At 37.5% G+C, this 22,464-nt stretch overlaps 1 protein-coding gene across 4 annotated transcripts in view; it reads right to left on the bottom strand.

Moving 5' to 3' along the window:
* Positions 1-22,464, bottom strand: part of diaph2 (diaphanous-related formin 2) — a 1,014,494-nt gene that overhangs the window by 952,109 nt on the left and 39,921 nt on the right. For 3 of the 4 annotated variants that reach the window (XM_061976707.1, XM_061976704.1, XM_061976706.1), the window contains exons 3-4: positions 3,517-3,549; positions 106-282 (exon numbers count right to left, since the gene is read on the bottom strand). In XM_061976707.1, the coding sequence (XP_061832691.1) occupies positions 106-282; positions 3,517-3,549 (210 nt within the window). The remainder of the gene's footprint in view (positions 1-105; positions 283-3,516; positions 3,550-22,464) is intronic. The other variant, XM_061976705.1, reaches the window with a different exon arrangement.

The raw sequence follows: 22,464 nt of genomic DNA on the forward strand, positions 1-22,464 counted from the left end.
CTGTGTCGGTGATAGAAATGTCCTCCACTGATCAGGTTTCATTTGAAATACTGAATTACTAATTTCATAATACAAAGTGTCGTTTGTTCTTTCATTAAAACCTACCATCATCTTCTCAAAGAGGTCATTAATCTCCTTTTCCGAAAGGTTCATGGAGCGCTCGTCAAAGAGCGGCTGAGGGAGCGGCAGCTCGGTCTGGATCGACAGGGGGTCCGTCGGGTGCTGAATGAGGGGCTTCTCCTTCTTCATGCCCGTTTTTCGGAAACTGGTGATACGATCACGCTGAAAGAAGACGGAGGGCATTAAATATGGTACAGGTCGGTGATGGTAGACTTCAAACACAGTTTGGCTGTGTTGCTATCATAATACTGTGTACTCCTTTGTACCTACATCAGCAAAAATACTTGTATATGCCACAGAAGGTCTATAGTATGAAACCCGTGTAGTATTCACTTACCATCTTACCAAAGTTGTTTTGCATTTTATTCAACAGTTACCAGTGAACGTACCCATCATTAAGTTGACATTCATTATTATTCTGTACAGTGAATATTAGTGTGAATAAAGGGAAAAAACATGAACCCCATGCAAGCAGTGTTTAGTGTGTGATGGAATGGAATGGAGAAGACATGCTTGGTTTATTGGACATGCAGGAGTGAAACCACTTCAATTCATGCACATTTTTACATGTATTTCACTTTAAATCATTATTTTCCCGATCAATAACATAGATTGACAAAGTGAAATGGTGGTTTAGTGCTTTTTAGTCACGTTGTATTCATTAATCTATATAATAATCCCCAGGTTGACTTGAAATGTCGCAATGGTCAACTCTTGGGCCACCAGAAATAAATATTGACTTGATAATTAACTATGTATTATTATTATTATTATTATAATCTTTATTTTGGAATGTTTGAAAAATTAAATTTCAAATTAAATTCATACAAAAAATGAACTTAATTTTAATAGGTTTACTTTAATTGCCTATGTCAATACAATTAACTGTGTATTATCATCATTATTTTGAATTTAACAAAAAAAATTTTAAGCAAACATTTAACATATTTTCAAATATAATTTATTTAAAAAAAATGTTTTTAATTGTGTATCTACTCTATTGTAATAGGTTTACTTTATTTGCCTATGTAAATACAATTAAATATGTATTATTAATATAATTCATAAAAAATGTGCACTTCTGGGTTTTTGATCTATTTTATTGTAGTAGGTCTACTTTATTTGCCAATATACAGTAAATACAATTAAATATGTATTATTAATATAATCATTTTGAATTTAACAAACATTTTTTTCAAACAATGTCATTTCTAATATAATTTAATACAAATGTGTTTCTAATTGTTTTATCTATACTCCATTGTAATAGCTTTACTGTATTTGCCTAGGTAAATACAATTAAATATGTATTATTAATATAATCATTTTGAATTTAACAAAAATGTTTTTTCAAACAATGTCATTTCAAATAAAATTCATAGAAAGTGTGTGTTTCTGAATTGTAATCTATTTTATTGTACTAGGTTTACTTTATTTGCCTATATACATACAATTGAATATGTATTATTAATATGGTCATTTTGAATTTAACAAATGTTTTTTTCAAACAATGTAATTTCTAACATAATTTATTAAAAATGTGTTTCTAATTGTTTTATCTCCTCTATTGTAATAGGTTGATTTTATTTGCCTAGGTAAATACAATTTCATATATATTATTAATATAATCATTTTGAATTTAACAAAAAAAAAAAATGAAAACAATGTAATTTCAAATAAAATTCATAAAAAATGTTTGTTTCTGAATGTTGTATATAATTAATTGTAATAGGTTTACTTAATGTGCCTATGTAAATACAATTAAATATGTAATATTAATATAATCAATTTGAATTTAACCAATATTTTTTTCAAACAATGTAATTTCTAATATACTGTATTAAAAATGTGTTTTTAATTGTTTTATCTATTCTATTGTAAAATAGGTTTACTTTATTTTCCTAGGTAAATACAATTAAACTGTGTATTATTAACATAGTCATTTTGAATTTAACAAATATTGTTTTCAAACAATGTCATTTCAAATAAAATTCATAAAAAATGTGTGTTTCTGAATTTCTTATCTTTTTTCTTGTAATAGGTTTACTTCTTTTGAATTTAACAAATATTTGTTTTCAAACAAACAATATAATTTCAAATACAATTCATTATAAATATATATTTTTAATTTGTGTTATCTTCTCTATTGTAATAGGTTTACTTTATTTGATTTTATGTAAATACAATTAAATATGTATTATTAATGTACCGTATTTTTCGGAGTATAAGTCGCTCCGGAGTATAAGTCGCACCGGCCGAAAATGCATGATAAAGAAGGAAAAAAACATATAAGTCGCACTGGAGTATAAGTCGCATTTTTTGGGGAAATTTATTTGATAAAACCCAACACCAAGAATAGACATTTGAAAGGCAATTTAAAATAAATAAAGAATAGTGAACAGCAAGCTGAATAATTGTATTTTATATAACCAACTGAGAACGTGCCTCGTATGTTAACGTAACATATTATGGTAAGAGTCATTCAAATAACTATAACATATAGAACATGCTATACGTTTACCAAACAATCTGTCACTCCTAATCGCTAAATCCCATGAAATCTTATACGTCTAGTCTCTTACGTGAATGAGCTAAATAATATTATTTGATATTTTTACGGTAATGTGTTAATAATTTCACACATAAGTCGCTCCTGTGTATAAGTCGCACCCCCGGCCAAACTATGAAAAAAAACTGACTTATAATACGGTAATCCTTTTGAAATTAAATTTATTTTATTTTTTTAAGCAATGTAATTTCAAATACAATGCATAAAAAATGTCTGAATGTTTTATCTGTTTAATTTTAATAGGTTTACTTTATTTGTAAATACAATTAAATATGTATTATTAAAATAATCATTTTTAACAAATATTTTTGAAGCAGACAATGTCATTTCAAATATAATTCGTTATTCATCATTTAAATTTTAATCCATTTTATTTCAATATGTTTATTTGTAAATACCTCCTGCAAACGATACTCTTTATTGTATTGTTATTGTTTACTTGTCCTGGACACAAATGTTAAATTAGACTTTTTGACAACAATTAAAGTTTCACTTTGTCAAGTCAGGCTAATTGCCATTTATTGATGGAGAATATTTCAATTTAAATCCATCATACACCATCATAAAATGTGCATTTATAAAAATAGAAACAGTGCGGCATGCATGATAAAGACAAACAGGACTGAAAAAATGCTGAATGGATCAGACAGATAGGAAGTGAACTACAATTGACTGACAACTAACACCACACTAGTGGTTTCTCTACTTGCTTCCAAACACGTTTGATCCATTGGCCTGTTTCAGTCACATGCAGCCATGGCGACGGATGAGCGGGAGGATGACGTGAAAGCAAACCAGGTTTGAGTGAGTAAAACCCAGCACCTTACCATGTCGTCGGCCAATGTTTTTATGTGTATGTTCTGTTGGAGAGGGAGGGGAGGGAGGGCACAGGGTCAATGACAGGAAATGACAACAACCTGAGGTGACCGCCACCGCCACCTGAGTTGCATGCACATGTACAAGTGTGTCCCCGCGCCTCATGTGGAATGGTACAGTCCCGGTGTTAGTTCGCTTTCACCAACCGCCTGACACACGGGGGGCCCTCCCATACAAAGAATGGACAGAAAAATGCCAAAGCGACAGATGGAATAACAGTTGGAACAATGTACAGGAGCTTGTGCCTTATGAATAATGTTGCACCTTTCAGTCGCAACATCACTACTTGGCAAAAACCAGGCCCTGCTTGTTTGCTTTTTAACCTGGAAGAAAGTAAACAGGGAGTAGCATGGTTTTAAGGCTCAATAAATAGAGTGCGAGGGATTTTTGGTCTATTTTTGACAAAAAAAAAACTAAGCTATTGTACAAATCCCGTTTCCATATGAGTTGGGAAATTGTGTTAGATGTAAATATAAACGGAATACAATGATTTGCAAATCCTTTTCAACCCATATTCAATTGAATGCACTACAAAGACAATATATTTGATGTTCAAACTCATAAACTTTATTTTTTCTTTTACAAATAATAATTAACTTAGAATTTCATGGCTGCAACACGTGCCAAAGTAGTTGGGAAAGGGCATGTTCACCACTGTGTTACATGGCCTTTCCTTTTAACAACACTCAGTAAACGTTTGGGAACTGAGGAGACACATTTTTGGAATTATTTCCCATTCTTGCTTGGTGTACAGCTTATGTTGTTCAACAGTCCGGGGGTCTCCGTTGTGGTATTTTACGCTTCATAATGCGCCACACATTTTCAATGGGAGACAGGTCTGGACTACAGGCAGGCCAGTCTAGTACCCGCACTCTTTTACTATGAAGCCACGTTAATGTAACACGTGGCTTGGCATTGTCTTGTTGAAATAAGCAGGGGCGTCCATGGTAACGTTGCTTGGATGGCAACATATGTTGCTCCAAAACCTGTATGTATATTTCAGCATTAATGACGCCTTCACAGATGTGTAAGTTACCCATGTCTTGGGCACTAATACACCCCCATACCATCACAGATGCTGGCTTTTCAACTTTGCGCCTATAACAATCCGGATGGTTCTTTTCCTCTTCGGTCCGGAGGACAAGACGTCCACAGTTTCCAAAAACAATTTGAAATGTGGACTCGTCAGACCACAGAACACTTTTCCACTTTGTATCAGTCCATCTTAGATGAGCTCAGGCCCAGCGAAGCCGACAGCGTTTCTGGGTGTTGTTGAATAACGGTTTCCGCCTTGCATAGGAGAGTTTTAACTTGCACTTACAGATGTAGCGACCAACTGTAGTTACTGACAGTGGGTTTCTGAAGTGTTCCTGAGCCCATGAGGTGATATCTTTTACACACTGATGTCACTTGTTGATGCAGTACAGCCTGAGGGATTGAAGGTCACAGGCTAAGCTGTTTACGTGCAGTGATTTCTCCAGATTCTCTGAACCCTTTGATGATATTACGGACCGTAGATGGTGAAATCCCTAAATTCCTTGCAATAGCTGGTTGAGAAAGGTTTTTCTTAAACTGTTCAACAATTTGCTCACGCATTTGTTGACAAAGTGGTGACCCTCGCCCCATCCTTGTTTGTGAATGACTGAGCATTTCATGGAGTCTACTTTTATACCCAATCATGGCACCCACCTGTTCCCAATTTGCCTGTTCACCTGTGGGATGTTCCAAATAAGTGTTTGATGAGCATTTCTCAACTTTTTCAGTATTTATTGCCACATTTCCCAACTTCTTTGTCACATGTTGCTGGCATTAAATTCTAAAGTTAATGATTATTTGCAAAAAAAAAAATGTTTATCAGTTTGAACATCAAATATGTTGTCTTTGTAGCATATTCAACTGATTATGGGTTGAAAATGATTTGCAAATCATTGTATTCCGTTTATATTTACATCTAACACAATTTCCCAACTCATATGGAAACGGGGTTTGTATTTTCCTCTGCTTTTTTGCCCCGTTTACGTTGCACACCAAATCTGATTTTTTTGCCCTCAAGTGAGACGGATTAGATTTTTTTTTCCGGTCGAAACGCTCAAAAAGGATCTTTTGGCATCAGATTCAGGCCACATCAGGAGGTAGTCCTGAATCCGATTGGAATCTGATTAAATGTGACTTCAGCCTAAACGCAATGTGACCCGAATGTGACTTTTTCGTCAGCTTTGGACGAGCTACGTCAAACGTGGAAGTGGATATTTCATCACAACATCTGGTTTCGGTGAACAAAGTATATTTAAGTGGACCGAATTTTCGGTGCATCACTTGTCAGTAGTGCACAAATAATAGGCTGTGTGTAATATATGAATATACATCGCATTGACAAAGATAAGACCTTCTGGAGGAAAGTTCTGTGGTCAGATGAAACAAAAATTGAGCTGTTTGGCCACAATACCCAGCAATATGTTTGGAGGAGAAAAGGTGAGGCCTTTAATAACAGGAACACCATTCCTACCGTCAAGCACGGTGGTGGTAGTATTATGCTTTGGGCCTGTTTTGCTGCCAATGGAACTGGTACTTTACAGACAGTAAATGGGACAATGAAAAAAAGGATTACCTCCAAATTCTTCAGGACAACTTAAAATCATCAGCCCAGAGGTTGGGTCTTGGGCGCAGTTGGGTGTTTCAACAGGACAATGACCTCAAACACATGTCAAAAGTGGTAAAGGAATGGCTAAATCAGGCTAGAATGAAGGTTTTAGAATGGCCTTCCCAAAGTCCTGACTTAAACGTGTGGGCAAGCTGAAGAAACAAGTCCATGTCAGAAAACCAACAAATTTAGCTGAACTGCACCAATTTTGTCAAGATGAGTGGTCAAAAATTCAACCAGAAGCTTGTGGATGGCTACCAAAAGTGCCTGATTGCAGTGAAACTTGCCAAGGGACATGTAACCAAATATTAACATTGCTGTATGTATACTTTTGACCCAGCAGATTTGGTCACATTTTCAGTAGACCCATAATAAATTCATAAACGAACCAAACTTCATGAATGTTTTTTGTGACCAACAAGTATGTGCTCCAATCACTCTATCACAAAAAAATAAGAGTTGTTGAAATTATTACTCAAGACAGCCATGACATTATGTTCTTTACAAGTGTATGTAAACTTTTGACCACGACTGTATATTTTGATTCCGAAGAAATAGCGATTGTTGAAAGACCGGATTTGACGCTGTGGCGCATTTGTTTACATGTAAGTTGACAAAAAAAGTTCCCGTAGATCCACGCCGATGTCCGTGTCTCCTCTACTTAACAGCCATAAAAAGATTAAAACCCTCCCAAATATATTGTCCATCCATTTTATACCGCTTGTCCCTTTTGGGGTCGTGGGGGGTGCTGGAGCCTATCTCAGCTGCATTCGGGCGGAAGGCGGGGTACACCCTGGACAAGTCGCCACCTCATCACAGGACCAACATATATACATCCATTCATACATTATATAACTTTAATTTACTTTCACCTAAAAAAACACACATTTTTAAAAGGTGTTGCGACTTTTATTTTATTTTGTAGTAGTAGCAACTTCCTCCCGGTCAACTTCTTTTGTTTTCACTTTATCGAAGTGCACATGCTAGTGACGTCGATCAATCAATGAATCAAGCAATCAAAGTTTACTTGTCTCAAAGGGCTGCACAAGCCACGATTACATCCTTGGCTCAGATCCCACTAGAGGCCGCTGTGGGGCCACATTGGAGTCTGAAAATCACATTTTACTTGCAGTGTAAACAGTCAGCTGGAAAAAAAATCAGATCTCATAGAAATCCAATCTGGGCCACTTTGTCCTGCAGTGTAAACGTAGTCTATGTGGAATAAATTAAACTTGAACTGCGATATGACATTTTTGTATCCTTTCCTCCCTAATCGTGATTTTGGTTTTTGCCATTAATGCGTAGCCCTGCTTGTAAGGCATGTTGTAAATAAACTAAACCAGAGCTATTGTAAATACCAAACACAATAAAAGCTACACATTCAAATAACCCTCAAGTCACATGATTCAAAAATCGAGGAACAATTTCTGGAACTTCTTCTTAACATTACTAAAAGGCCAATTTGCCTTCACACCCCACAAAAGAGTGAATAGTTCTATTTTTCTTTGATGTATTGGTTTAGTTAAAAGTCAGTTTATTTACGTTTACACGTATATGGCAGTTAAAATAGCCCAGGTGTGCAAAATACAAATGCAGAGGATGCTGGTTCCTGAGGAGGACATACAAAACATAATAAAGTATAAAACATGGTTTAATAGGTTTACTTTAACTGCCTATGTCAATACAATTAACTGTGTATTATTATCATCATTATTTTGAATTTAACAAATATTTTTTTAAACTAGTATCTACTTACATGCATACCTAATAGTACCTACCTACTTTCTTATCTACCAAACTACCTACTAGTATGTACCTACCTACCTACCTACCTACCTACTTAACTACGTACTTACTAGTATGTACCTACCTACCTAACTATGTACCTACTAGTATTTACCTACCTACTTACCTAACTACGTACCTACTAGTATGTACCCACCTACCTCCCTACCTACCTACCAACCTACCTACCTACCTACTTAACTATGTACCTACTAGTATGTACCTACCTACCTAACTACGTACGTACTAGTATTTACCTACCTACTTACCTAACTACGTACCTACTAGTATGTACCTACCTACCTACCTACTTACCTACCTAACTGCGTACCTACTTGTATCTACCTACCTACTAGTATCTAACTTTTAGTCTCTACTTACATACCTACCTACGAGTACCTACCTACTAGTATCTAGCTACTAGTATCTACTTACATGCATACCTACTAGTACCTACCTACTTTCTTATCTACCAAACTACCTACTAGTATGTACCGACCTACTTACCTACCTACTTAACTACGTACCTACTAGTATGTACCTACCTACCTAACTACATATCTACTACCATTTACCTACCTACGTACCTAACTATGTCCCTGCTAGTATGTACTTACCTACCTACCTACCAACCTACCTACTTAACTGCGTACCTACTAGTATGTACCTACCTACCTACCTACCTACTTACCTACCTGTGTACCTACTTGTATCTACCTACCTACCTACTAGTACCTATCTACTAGTATCTAACTATTAGTCTCTACTTACATACCTACCTACGAGTACCTACCTACTAGTATCTACTTACATGCATGCCTACTAGTACCTACCTACTTTCTTATCTACCGAACTACCTACGAGTATGTACCTATCTACCTACTTAACTACGTACCTACTAGTATGTACCTATCTACCTAACTGCGTACCTACTAGTATTTACCTACCTACTTACCTAACTATGTACCTACTACTACTGTATGTACCTACCTACCTACCTACCTAACTGCGTACCTACCTACCTACTAGTACATTTAACATATTTTCAAATATAATTTATTTGAAAAAAAAAGTTTTTAATTGTGTATCTACTCTATTGTAATAGGTTTACTTTATTTGCCTATGTAAATACAATTAAATATGTATTATTAATATAATTCATAAAAAATGTGCGCTTCTGGGTTTTTGATCTATTTTATTGTAGTAGGTCTACTTTATTTGCCAATATACAGTAAATACAATTAAATATGTATTATTAATATAATCATTTTGAATTTAACAAACATTTTTTTCAAACAATGTCATTTCTAATATAATGTATTACAAATGTGTTTCTAATTGTTTTATCTATACTCTATTGTAATAGCTTTACTGTATTTGCCTAGGTAAATGCAATTAAATATGTATTATTAATATAATCATTTTGAATTTAACAAAAATATTTTTTTCAAACAATTTCATTTCAAATAAAATTCATAGAAAGTGTGTGTTTCTGAATTTTAATCTATTTTATTGTATTAGGTTTACTTTATTTGCGTATATACATACAATTAAATATGTACTATTAATATGGTCATTTTGAATTTAACAAATGTTCTTTTCAAACAATGTAATTTCTAACATAATTTATTAAAAATGTGTTTCTAATTGTTTTATCTCCTCTATTGTAATAGGTTGACTTTATTTGCCAATTTAATATGTATTATTAATATAATCATTTTGAATTTAACAAAAAAAAAAAATTAAAACAATGGTCATAAGTATTTTTGGTATTACAGATGTAAACTGGAATGCACCAAAAGACCTTGGAGGATTGTTGAAACCTGCTAACTAACTTCAGTTGTGCTTGAAAGGTAAATAGATTATTTTGAATCCCTACAGTGAGAGAGAAATATGCCATTGAAAACTTTTTTTTAGGCCATGTCTACAGTAAGTCGTTTAACCCCTTAAAGGAATAATTATTTAGCCTAAAGCCCCATTTCAGCCACACTACACCAGCGTTTAAGGTAACCCTTCTCAGACAAATTTTTACACGGGTAAGTGCGCCGTGTATTTCTTGAATCTCCGACTCTTAGCTTTGTATGGACTCACTGATCGTTTACAAACTGAGTTCGGAGAGGAAGCCACGCCAGAAAGACCGTAACACCGGAACAGGTGGGTGCCATGATTGGGTATAAAAACAGCTTCCCAAAAAATGCTCAGTCTTTCACAAGAAAGGATGGGGCGAGGTACACCCCTTTGTCCACAACTGCGTGAGCAAATAGTCAAACAGTTTATGAACGTTTCTCAAAGTGCAATTGCAATAAATGTAATGATTTCAACATCTACGGTCCATAATCTCATCAAAAGGTTCAGAGAATCTGGAGAAATCACTCCACGTAAGCGGCATGGCCGGAAACCAACATTGAATGACCGTGACCTTCGATCCCTCAGACGGCACTGTATCAAAAACCAACATCAATCTCTAAAGGATATCACCACATGGGCTCATGAACACTTCAGAAAACCACTGTCACTAAATACAGTTTGTCGCTACATCTGTAAGTGCAAGTTAAAGCTCTACTATGCAAAGCGAAAGCCATTTATCAACAACATCCAGAAACGCCGCCGGCTTCTCTTGGCCCGAGATCATCTAAGATGGACTCATGCAAAGTGGAAAAGTGTTCTGTGGTCTGACCAGTCCACATTTCAAATTGTTTTTGGAAATATTCGACATCGTGTCATCCGGACCAAAGGGGATGCGAACCATCCAGACTGTTATCGACGCAATGTTCAAAAGCCAGCATCTGTGAAGGTATGGGGGTGTATTAGTGCCCAAGACATGGGTAACTTACACATCTGTGACGGCACCATTAATGCTGAAAGGTACATACAGGTTTTGGAACAACATATGCTGCCATCTAAGCGCCGTCTTTTTCATGGACGCCCCTGCTTATTTCAGCAAGACAATGCCAAGCCACATTCAGCACGTGTTACAACAGCGTGGCTTCGTAAAAAAAGAGTGCGGGTACTTTCCTGGCCCGCCTGCAGTCCAGACCTGTCTCCCATCGAAAATGTGTGGCGCATTATGAAGCGTAAAATACGACAGCGGAGACCCCGGACTGTTGAACGACTGAAGCTCTACATAAAACAAAAATGGGAAAGAATTCCACTTTCAAAGCTACAACAATTAGTTTCCTCAGTTCCCAATCGTTTATTGAGTGTTGTTAAAAGAAAAGGTGGTGAACATGCCCTTTCCCAACGACTTTGGCACGTGTTGCAGCCATGAAATTCTAAGTTAATTATTATTTGCAAAAAAAAAATAAAGTTTATGAGTTTGAACATCAAATATCTTGTCTTTGTAGTGCATTCAATTGAATATGGGTTGAAAAGAATTTGCAAATCATTGTATTCCGTTTATATTTACATCTAACACAATTTCCCAACTCATATGGAAACGGGGTTTGTACTTAGCGAAAAACTTTGTCTTTTCCTCCCGTGGATGTGATACAGGCAGTGTGTGACTACAAATATTGCTTTAAGGATGTGACTGTGAAATGGCCAGGCAGCGTGCATGATGCCTGCATCTTCGCTAACTCCGCCATTAGCGCAAAAATGGACAATGAAGGTGAATGCAAAAGTGTTAAGAGTGTCCTGACCAGATATTTAGATCCCTAGATTAATTGTTGTAATTGTTGTAAAATGTTCTTTATCGCATTGTCTACTTTCTCATGTCTATTAAGGATTTGATTCATGTATGATGGCTCAGGTGATTCACTACAATAGGACCCCACAGCACACTGGATTCTAGTTCATTGAAATACCAAGATTTGGCCAAGATCTTCAGCTCTCACTGGATCGGTTCGCAGCCGAGTGTGAAGCGACAGGGATGAGAATCAGCACCTCCAAGTCCGAGGCCATGGTTCTCGCCCGGAAAAGGGTGGAGTGCCATCTCCGGGTTGGGGAGGAGATCTTGTACCTTTAAGTACCTCGGAGTCTTGTTCACGAGTGAGGGAAGAGTGGATCGTGAGATCGACAGGCGGATCGGTGCGGCATCTTCAGTAATGCGGACGCTGTATCGATCCGTTGTGGTGAAGAAGGAGCTGAGCCGGAAGGCAAAGCTCTCAATCTACCGGTCGATCTACGTTCCCATTCTCACCTATGGTCATGAGCTTTGGGTTATGACCGAAAGGACAAGATCACGGGTACAAGCGGCCGAAATGAGTTTCCTCCGCCGGGTGGCGGGGCTCTCCCTTAGAGATAGGGTGAGAAGCTCTGTCATCCGGGAGGAGCTCAAACTAAAGCCGCTGCTCCTCCACATCGAGAGGAGCCAGATGATGTGGTTCGGGCATCTGGTCAGGATGCCACCCGAATGCCTCCCAAGGGAGGTGTTTAGGGCATGTATGACAGGTAGGAGGCCATGGGGGAAACCCAGGACACGTTGGGAAGACTATGTCTCCCGGCTGGCCTGAGAACACCTCGAGAACCCACGGGAGGAGCTAGACGAAATGGCTGGGGAGAGTGAAGTCTGGGCTTCCCTGCTTAGGCTGCTGCCCCCGCGACCCGACCTCGGATAAGCGGAAGAAGATGGATGGATGGATGAAATACTACAACACTCGATATTGTTCAAAGGAGATACATTTTTAATTTTAAAAACTTGCACACAAAACACAGCAAACAAATGTAAAGTGCACAGCAAACTATTTACATTATAGCTCTTTTTAAATAACAACTTCACAGTGAAGTAAAGTCATCATGCTTGGAGCAAATGGATTTTTTTTTTCACGCATGCGTACTCGGTCGCGTTGCACCGGCGGACGGAAGGGGGCCAGGGGTCTTTAACGGTGGCATTGTGGTGTGTGGACACGGATACGGTTAGGTGTGATTTACCCTGGATAACCTTATCCGGCGGTGGAAGAGGGGTTAGTGCGTCTGCCTCACAATACGAAGGTCCTGGGTTCGATCCTGCGCTCGGGATCTTTCTGTGTGGAGTTTGCATGTTCTTCCCCGTGACTGCGTGGGTTCCCTCCGGGTACTCCGGCTTCCTCCCACTTCCAAAGACATGCACCTGGGGATAGGTTGATTGGCAACACTAAATTGGCCCTAGTGTGTGAATGTGAGTGTGAGCATTTAAGTCCCATCTTAAAACTCATTTGTATACCCTCGCCTTTAAATAGACCCCCCTTTTTAGACCAGTTGATCTGCCGTTTCTTTTCTTTTCTTTTCTGCAGAAGGGACAAGGGGGGCACAGGTCCGGTGGCCATGGAGGAAGTGCTGGCTGTCCAGAGTCGGAACCCGGGGTGGACTCGCCTGTGCATCGGTTGGGGACATCTCTGCGCTGCTGACCCATCTCCGCTCGGGATGGTCTCCTGCTGGCCCCACTATAGACTGGACTCTCACTATTATGTTAGATCCACCATGGACTGGACTTTCACAATATTATGCTAGACCCACTCGACGTCCATTGCATCCGGTCTCCCCTATAGGGTGGGGGGTCACCCACATCTGCGGTCCTCTCCAAGGTTTCTCATAGTCATTCATATTGACATCCCACTGGGTTGTGAGTTTTTCCTTGCCCTTATGTGGGCTCTGAACCGAGGATGTCATTGTGGCTTGTGCAGCCCTTGGAGACACTTGTGATCATACTTGACAACCCTCCCGGATTTTCCGGGAGACTCCCGAAATTCAGCGCCTCTCCCGAAAACCTCCCGGGACAAATTTTCTCCGGAAAATCTCCCGAAATTCAGACGGAGCTGGAGGCCACGCCCCCTCCAGCTCCATGCGGACCTTAGTCCGTTTTCCCACAATATAAACAGCATGCCTGCCCAATCACGTTATAACCGTAGAATGATCGAGGGTGAGTTATTGGTTTCTTATGTGGGTTTATTGTTAGGCAGCTTCATTAACGTCCTCCTAGCGCGGTAACAACACACAACAACAGCAGTCACGTTTTCGTCTACCGCAAAGCAGTTCGTCTGCCGTAAACAGCAATGTTGTGACACTCTTAAACAGGACAATACTGCCATCTAGTGCATTTGATGAAAGCACTTTTGTGCGTGCCACAAAGCAATGCATCATCAGAGAGGGTGTTCAGCATGGTTAGAAAAATAGTGACAGAGAATAGAACAAGGATGGACAATGCAACCCTTAACTCAACAATGAGTAGATGAGTGTTTTATGTGTGTGTGTATAAGTGTAAATAAATGAACACTGAAATGCAAGTATTTATTTTATTTATATATATACAGTATATATATATACAGTATATACAGTATATATATATATACAGTATATACAGTATATATATATATATATATATAATATAATACATATATATTTATAGCTAGAATTCACTGAAAGTCAAGTATTTCATATATATATATATATATATATATATATGAAATACTTGACTTGGTGAATTCTAGCTGTAAATATACTCCTCCGCTCTTAACCACGCCCCCGCCCCCAACCATGCCCCCACCTCCCGAAATCGAAGGTCTCAAGGTTGGCAAGTATGCTTGTGATTGACATTGATTGAATGTTGTCTGTCTATCTGTGTTGGCCCTGCGATGATGTGGCGACTTGTCCAGGGTGTACACCGCCTTCCGCCCGATTGTAGCTGAGATAGGCTCCAGCACCCCCTGCGAAAGGAATAAGCGGTAGAAAATGGACGGAACCTTATCTGGCTTAGTGTAAACGGGGCCTTAGATAGTATTGTGTTGTTCCTGCCAAGTGTATCTTTTATTCGGAAAAAGAGCTTCAAGTGACCAAATATGTGTTGAAACACATCCAAGACAGCCATTTTTAAGGCAGCAGTAAGTTCCAGAGCCATACATACGCCAAGGCGCATGGCAGTATGCTAATGCAGTGTTTTTCAACCTTTTTTGAGCCAAGGCACATTTTTCGCGTTGAAAAAATGCGGAGGTACACCACCAGCAGAAATCATTAAAAATTGAAACTCAGCTGACAGTAAAAAGTCGCAATTGTTGGATATGACTTTAAACCAGGGGTGCTCACACTTTTTCTGCAGGCGAGCTACTTTTCAATTGATCAAGTCGTGGGGATCTACCTCATTCATATATATAATTTATATTTACTTATTTATGAAATATATGTTTTTGTTAATAAGTTAAAGGTGTTTAATGATAATGCAAGCATGTTTAACACATATAGTTAATATTGTTAATAAATTAAAGGTGTTTAATGATAATGCAATCATGTTTAACACATAGTTAATATTGTTAATAAATTAAAGGTGTTTAATGATAATACAAGAATGTTTAATACATATAGTTAATATTGTTAATAAATTAAAGGTGTTTAATGATAATACAAGTATGTTTTATACATATAGTTAATATTGTTAACAAGTTAAAGGTGTTTAAAGATAATGCAAGCATGTTTAATACATATAGTTAATATTGTTAACAAGTTAAAGGTGTTTAATGATAATGCAAGCATGTTTAACACATATAGTTAATATTGTTAACAATATTAACTATATATATTAAGTTAAGGTGTTTAAAGATAATGCAGGCATGTTTAACACATATAGATTCCTTTCTTTCATGAAGACAAGAATATAAGTTGGTGTATTACCTGATTCTGATGACTTTTGCATTGATTGGAATCAGACAGTGGTGCTGATACGTCCGCATTTTCGAATGGAGGAGAAAAAAGTCCTCCTTTCTGTCCAATACCACATGAAAGTGGTTGGTTTTTGGCATCTTATTTGTCCAGCTTCCGTACTCCTTTGTATACACTTTACAAGAGATACATTGTCGGCAAACTCTGTAGCTTGCTAGCTTGTGCACGCCAGCTTTCTGAGACTCGTTTTGTTAGCGCAACTGTGCAACTGTGCAGTCGGTCTTTGGAGTTTTGACGACAGGTACGGCGCCAGAGTCTGTTGAAATAAAGTGTTTGCTCGCCTTCCAGTCGGTAATTTTTTAAATGAGCTGGCAGCAGCCAGCGTCATCTCAGAAGACCCTCGGGTGCCGTGAATGTCAATCAAGTGACGAAAGTGACGTCATAGTGAAGATTTATGATCGCTCATTTTTAGGACTATTTTTTAATGCCTGGCTGGTGATCGACTGAAACACCCTTCGAGATCGACTGGTAGCTCGCGATCGACGTAATGAGCACCCCTGCTTTAAACCATAACCAAGCATGCATCACTATAGCTCTTGTCTCAAAGTAGGTGTACTGTTACCACCTGTCACATCACATCATGACTTATTTGGACTTTTTTGCTGCTTTCCTGTGTGTAATGTTTTAGTTCTTGTCTTGCGCTCCTATTTTGGTAGCTTTTTCTCTTTTTTTGGTATTTTTCTTTGGCAGTTTCATGTCTTCCTTTGAGCGATATTTCCTGCATCTACTTTGTTTTAACAATCAAGAATATTTCAGTTGTTTTTATCCTTCTTTGTGGGGAAATTGTCAATTGTCATGTCATGTTTGGATGTACTTTGTGGACGCCGTCTTTGCTCCACGGTAAGTCTTTGCTGTCGTCCAGCATTCGGTTTTTGTTTACTTTGTAGCCAGTTCAGTTTTAGTTTCGTTCTGCATAGCCTTCCCTAAGCTTCAATGCCTTTTCTTAGGGGCACTCACCTAATGTTTATTTTTGGTTTAAGCATTAAGACACTTTTTTACCTCCACACTGCCTTCCGCTGTTTCCGACATCTACAGAGCAATTAGCTACCGGCTGCCACATACTGATATGGAAGAGTAATACACAGTTACTCTGCCGAGCTCTAGACAGCACCGACACTCAACAACAACACATCATTTGCAGACTATAATTACTGGTTTGCAAAAAATATTTTTAACCCAAATAGGTGAAATTAGATAATCTCCCACGGCACACCAGACTGTATCTCACAGCACACTAGTGTGCCGCGGCACAGTGGTTGAAAAACACTGTGCTAATGAATAGCGACCCGGGCTTTTAATGGCCATAAAGGCCGCCTCCAGGCCGTGGATTTCCCCACCGTTGCAATCAGCAAACGAGCGAGCAAACAGTTTGGCTTGAACCTGCACCTCCCTCTGTGCGCCTCCATCAGCTGTCGCCGGCGGCAACATGCTCAAAATGGCAAAACGACAAAGAATCGTCGAGCCTCTATGCAGGTTTGACGTGTCGGTCCAACGCTGCTTGTGGAAGTCAGTCGAACACGCACTTTGACACATCCTCCAACAGCCATAAACGTGACATGGGCGACAACTTTCTCCCCGTTGCTAAATCTGACCATTTATGGTGTCATTAGCGCCGGCGTTCAATAGCGGGCTAAAACTGTGTGAAACACGAGCTAATTTCCGCACAGCGTACTTAAACATTTTCTAATCTGTTTAACAACAATCAAACCACTGGTTGGCTAATTGCCTTGACTTGAGGGTCTTTCCTTGCCCATTATCTTGGCAACATTGCAACAATGCAATTTAACAATCAAGCTTACATGTCCTAGGGGCATCTCACACTTATTAAAGTAAACTTTTTCATCATAATAAATGTTTATTAGCAAACACCAACCTACTCTTATAAAAAAAAAAAAGCTAACCAAATTAGTGCAAAGTCTTCCCTTAATAAAACAATATTGACTCAAAGCAGCTCCGCCAGACTAAGTCAACACACTAAGTCAGTATATACATGCACACATACTATAAATACAACAGTAAATGTTATTTTCCTGATAATACACTTTTTATACCACAAGTAAATGCACAATGTAAAAACAAACTTGCACTATTTCGGTTTGACAACGTTGCGCAGCATTTAGCTGAGGCAATAACTGTTATTCCCGACCGATTTAACTGGACCATCTGTATGATGTCATTTTAACTCACCCGCCGGAACCATCACGATAAAGTCAGCCATATACGAGTTTGGAAACAAATCAGGCTTTGGTTTTAATGGCTTCTAATAATATGAGAGGATCAGTGGGAAGGAGGAGTTGTGCGGCTGGCAACTTAACCCTTGTGTAAAGTTCATATTGTTGTTACTCAGCCAGCGTTTGTGGGTCTGATGGACCCGTTGCATTTTGTGGCTTTTAACGCCTCACAATCAAACACTTTTATGTTAAAATAATGAACAGATGTTTACCTTATCCCAATAAACATCTGTTCAGTATTTTAACATAAAAGTGTAGAAGAAAAATATGTTTTATATGCAGACTTACAGACTGCAAGTATATATATATACATATATATAATGTAGTAACAGACACCTTCATAACAATATGTAATATGTGTTATATACACACTAGGGTTGCAAAATTCCGGGAATATTCAAAGTTGGAAACTTTCCATTGGAATTAATGGGAAATTAAGGGGAATAAACATTGAATGCAACATGCCAAATCTTGCAGCATGATTATTAGCTAAAACAACCCGATTGAATGCAAATTCAGTAGAATTTCAACCCTGCACCGTGCATTCCTCCATCACATGTGCAGTGCATTCTTCCATCACATGCACATATAATTCCGTGCATTCTCCACACTACAGCTGGGCTATTGAGGCCACATTAGTATTTGAGCCCAAGGACTTCATCCAGTCAGGTAAGTTTTGATGATATTACTGGGGTAAATATATTTGATCTATGGTATTTAAGTTTAATAGAGGTGGAATTGCTAGCTGTTCCTGCACTTGTTAAATGATTTTGGGGCCAATATCTCTAGCCAGCTAGGTTTATGTACCACCACAATCTCCTAATAAACCGAAAATATTTCTCCGTTAGCTGTGATGCTAATTTTCTCTATGTTAAATCCCATTCATGTATGCTAACAACGTTAGCGATCCGAATTTACCTTTTTTGTGATTTGTAAAGTTCAACTAGCAAATACTAAATCAAAACGTGTAGTTTCCTCTGCCTTCTGTTCTGCTAGCCATTCTGTTGCCATACAAGAATATAGGTTATAGTTTGATTTAGCATGCTGATTGAGTGTTCATTTATTCATCTCGCCTATTTCTATTCATTTGTCCATCAGTAAAATATTTTTAAAGACTACTCCAATTGTTTAGCTGACTATTTATATCGGTGTGTGGCATTGCATTAGTGTTTTACAGGAATAAATAAATACAAACAGAATAATGCCACCTACATCATCTGATGTGTGGAGACATTTCACCCCAACCAATGTAGGCGGAAAGGCTGTGTACATTTGCAAATACTGAGCAAAGAGCTACGTCAAAAAATGCCACAAAGATGCAGCAGCATATAGACAAGTCACAATAATATATCATTATTGTAATTCCCCATTAATTCCCATATATTCCCATTAATTGCCATGGACGGTGTCCAACATTGAATAATCAAAAAATGGTCAATATTTCCAAACTTCCAGAGCTTAACTTCCCGTGGTAAATTTCCGGAAATTTACCGGAAACTTTCCACCCCTTTGCAACACTAATACACACTGCAAGTATATATATAATGTAGTGACAGACACCTTCATAACAATATGTAATATGTTTTATATACACACTGCAAGTACATATATAATGTAGTGACAGACACCTTCATAACAATATGTAATATGCTTTATATACACACTGCAAGTATATATATAATGTACTAACATACACCTTCATAACAATATGTAATATGCTTTATATACACACTGCAAGTAAATATATAATGTAGTAACAGACACCTTCATGTCAATATGTAATATGTTTTATATACACACTGCAAGTATATATATAATGTAGTAACAGACACCTTCATAAGAATATGTTATATGTACAATATACACACTGCAAGTATATATATAATGTAGTAACAGACACCTTCATAAGAATATGTTATATGTACAATATACACACTGCAAGTATATATATAATGTAGTAAGATACATATTCATAACAATATGTGTTATGTTTTATATACACACTGAAAGTATATATATAATGTAGTAACAGACACCTTCATAACAATATGTAATATGTTTTATATACACTGCGAGTAAATATATAATGTTGTAACAGACACCTTCATAACAATATGTAATGTTTTATATACACACTGCAAGTATATATATAATGTAGTAACAAACACCTTCATAACAATATGTAATGTTTTATATACACACTGCAAGTATATATATAATGTAGTAACAGACACCTTCATAACAATATGTAATATGTTTTATATACACACTGCAAGTAAATATATAATGTAGTAACAGACACCTTCATAACAATATGTAATATGTTTTATATACACACTGCAAGTATATATATATATATATATATATATGTGTATATATATATATATATAATGTAGTAACAGACACCTTCATAACAATATGTAATATATTTTATACACACACTGCAAGTATACATATTATGTAGTAAGATACATATTCATAACAATATGTGATATGTTTTATATACACACTGCAAGTATATATATATAATATAGTAACAGACACCTTCATAACAATATGTAATATGTTTTATATACACACCGCAAGTAGATATATAATGTAGTAACAGACACCTTCATAACAATATGTAATATGTACAATATTTACTGTATTTTAGTCATTTGATTTCCGTTTTTCCATAACAGCGCACTTCCAACTTCTGGTTCCTACTCCCGGAGACAGACGTGACTATGTTTTCTAATCATGGCAGACTTGGTAACGGACAACAAAGACGACTATTTTCGGACAAATGAGGATTCACAACCTTATCATTTTGAAGCTGAATATACAGAGGATGAACTACTGCTTCTAGAAGCCAGGACAAACGAAGGGTGAGACGTTGGAGCAGACGGAAGCCGAGAGAGTGAGGTGAAAGTGACTTTGGCGGTGTAAATATGCAACTTGAGGCCAAGCTATTTCGACATAAATGGAGTGCTTACCCAAATAAACCAGAAAAAACGTCCCCAGCCAGCTGGACCAAACAGACAACTGTCCATTGAGTGAGTCACACTTTAATATTGATCATGATACACGCAGCATGCCACACTAAAAAAATGTTCCTCTGTGTTCGCTCTTACAATAACAATGTTGCTACAGCCGGGTAGTTATACAGGTTACGGAACGTAAATGAAGTATCGTTGACGGTTTTTGAAAGCATTTTTAAACAGATTTAGAAGTAGATTGATTGCTCCCATTAGCTACATTGCTAGCAACCAAGAACAAGCCAATTTTTACATGTTAAAAAGCAATAAATAAATAAAAAAAACTTTTGTCTTCTTGTCTTTTATAAAGATTGTGAACGAAAGGCAAAAAAAAGTGCAGTTCCACTTTAACACAACGGCTTTGTCTCCCTCTGCAGTCACTTGTGTTTAGATGGACTTAAAATACTGTTGAGTAAAGGCCCAAACCCCTCAGGCTTTATAACAAGAATTGAATTGTCTGGTTGAAACAACAATTTATTCCAAAAGTTTAGAAAGAGTTGTGCGCGAGGGTTCCCGACGAGTGGTGGTTCAGAAAATGTCACATCAGCAGAAATATTCCGGAGGCTGCTCGAGGAGATTGGTGTTGTGACACTGGTGGCGTGCTGTGTTTCATTTTTAATGCAAGACCAGTGGGTTCGCATTGTTCTTCGCTTGCAACAAAATTGGAAAACAAATACTCCAGCTGGAAAAGACATTTAGAAGATGCGGGGGGGGGGGGGGGGGAAACAGTTTTTGAGTTGAGTTGCCAGAAAAATAAGGTTATATGAATATAAAGTTTAATATTAAAAAAAAACATGTTTTCCTAGACCAGAGAACCAAATCCAGGACTGTTTTAAGCCTTTGCACTGAATGAGACAGTCATGAACGACCACTTTCCGATAAAATTGCTTTAATTAGCCCGGATTTCTTTCGGAAAAATTAAAGTCTTGTCATGTCTGTGTTGATCATGTTTTTGTTTGGCCATGTGCTGTTTGTTTTTTGGACACTTTCTTAGTTCCTGGTTGTTCACTCCCTTTTTTTTGTTTCCATAGCAACCCATTAGTTTTCACCTGTCATGTCACGCACCTGTTTCACGTTTTGAGTCACGCACCTGTTGTTAATCATGTCTGTGTTATTTAGGCTTTTCATTTTCTGTTGGTCAGCCTGGCGACATCACATTTATGCTCTGCACACTTTATGATCACTCTTCATGTCATGTTCACAGTTCCATGCCAAGAAAGTTTTTGTTTCTTGTTCATAGTTTTCCGCCTTTGTGCGCGCCTTTTGTTTTCATAGCCAAGTTGTTTTACCTCCGCTGTGAGCGCCTTTTGTTTATACCTTTTTGAGCTTTTTGAGTTTAAAAATTAAACATGTGCTCACACTCACATCTTGCCCGCACCAATTTTCCGTTGCCTTCCGGAAAAACAAACCCCAAGGACAAAGTCTTGACAAGTCTAAACTTTCCAGGATATACTGTATGTCCTCATTCCGTGGACTCTGCTCAAATAGAAACTGTGCAGAGTCCGCTTGAATAAATAGGCACCACACCTCAATTAGGTTTTACAGTGCAATTTGAAGACATAAAGTGTTGCTCCTGTTGTATATTATGTGTAGATG

This window comes from Nerophis lumbriciformis, linkage group LG16 (genome assembly GCF_033978685.3).
Source record: "Nerophis lumbriciformis linkage group LG16, RoL_Nlum_v2.1, whole genome shotgun sequence".
Classification (NCBI taxonomy): Eukaryota; Metazoa; Chordata; class Actinopteri; order Syngnathiformes; family Syngnathidae; genus Nerophis; species Nerophis lumbriciformis.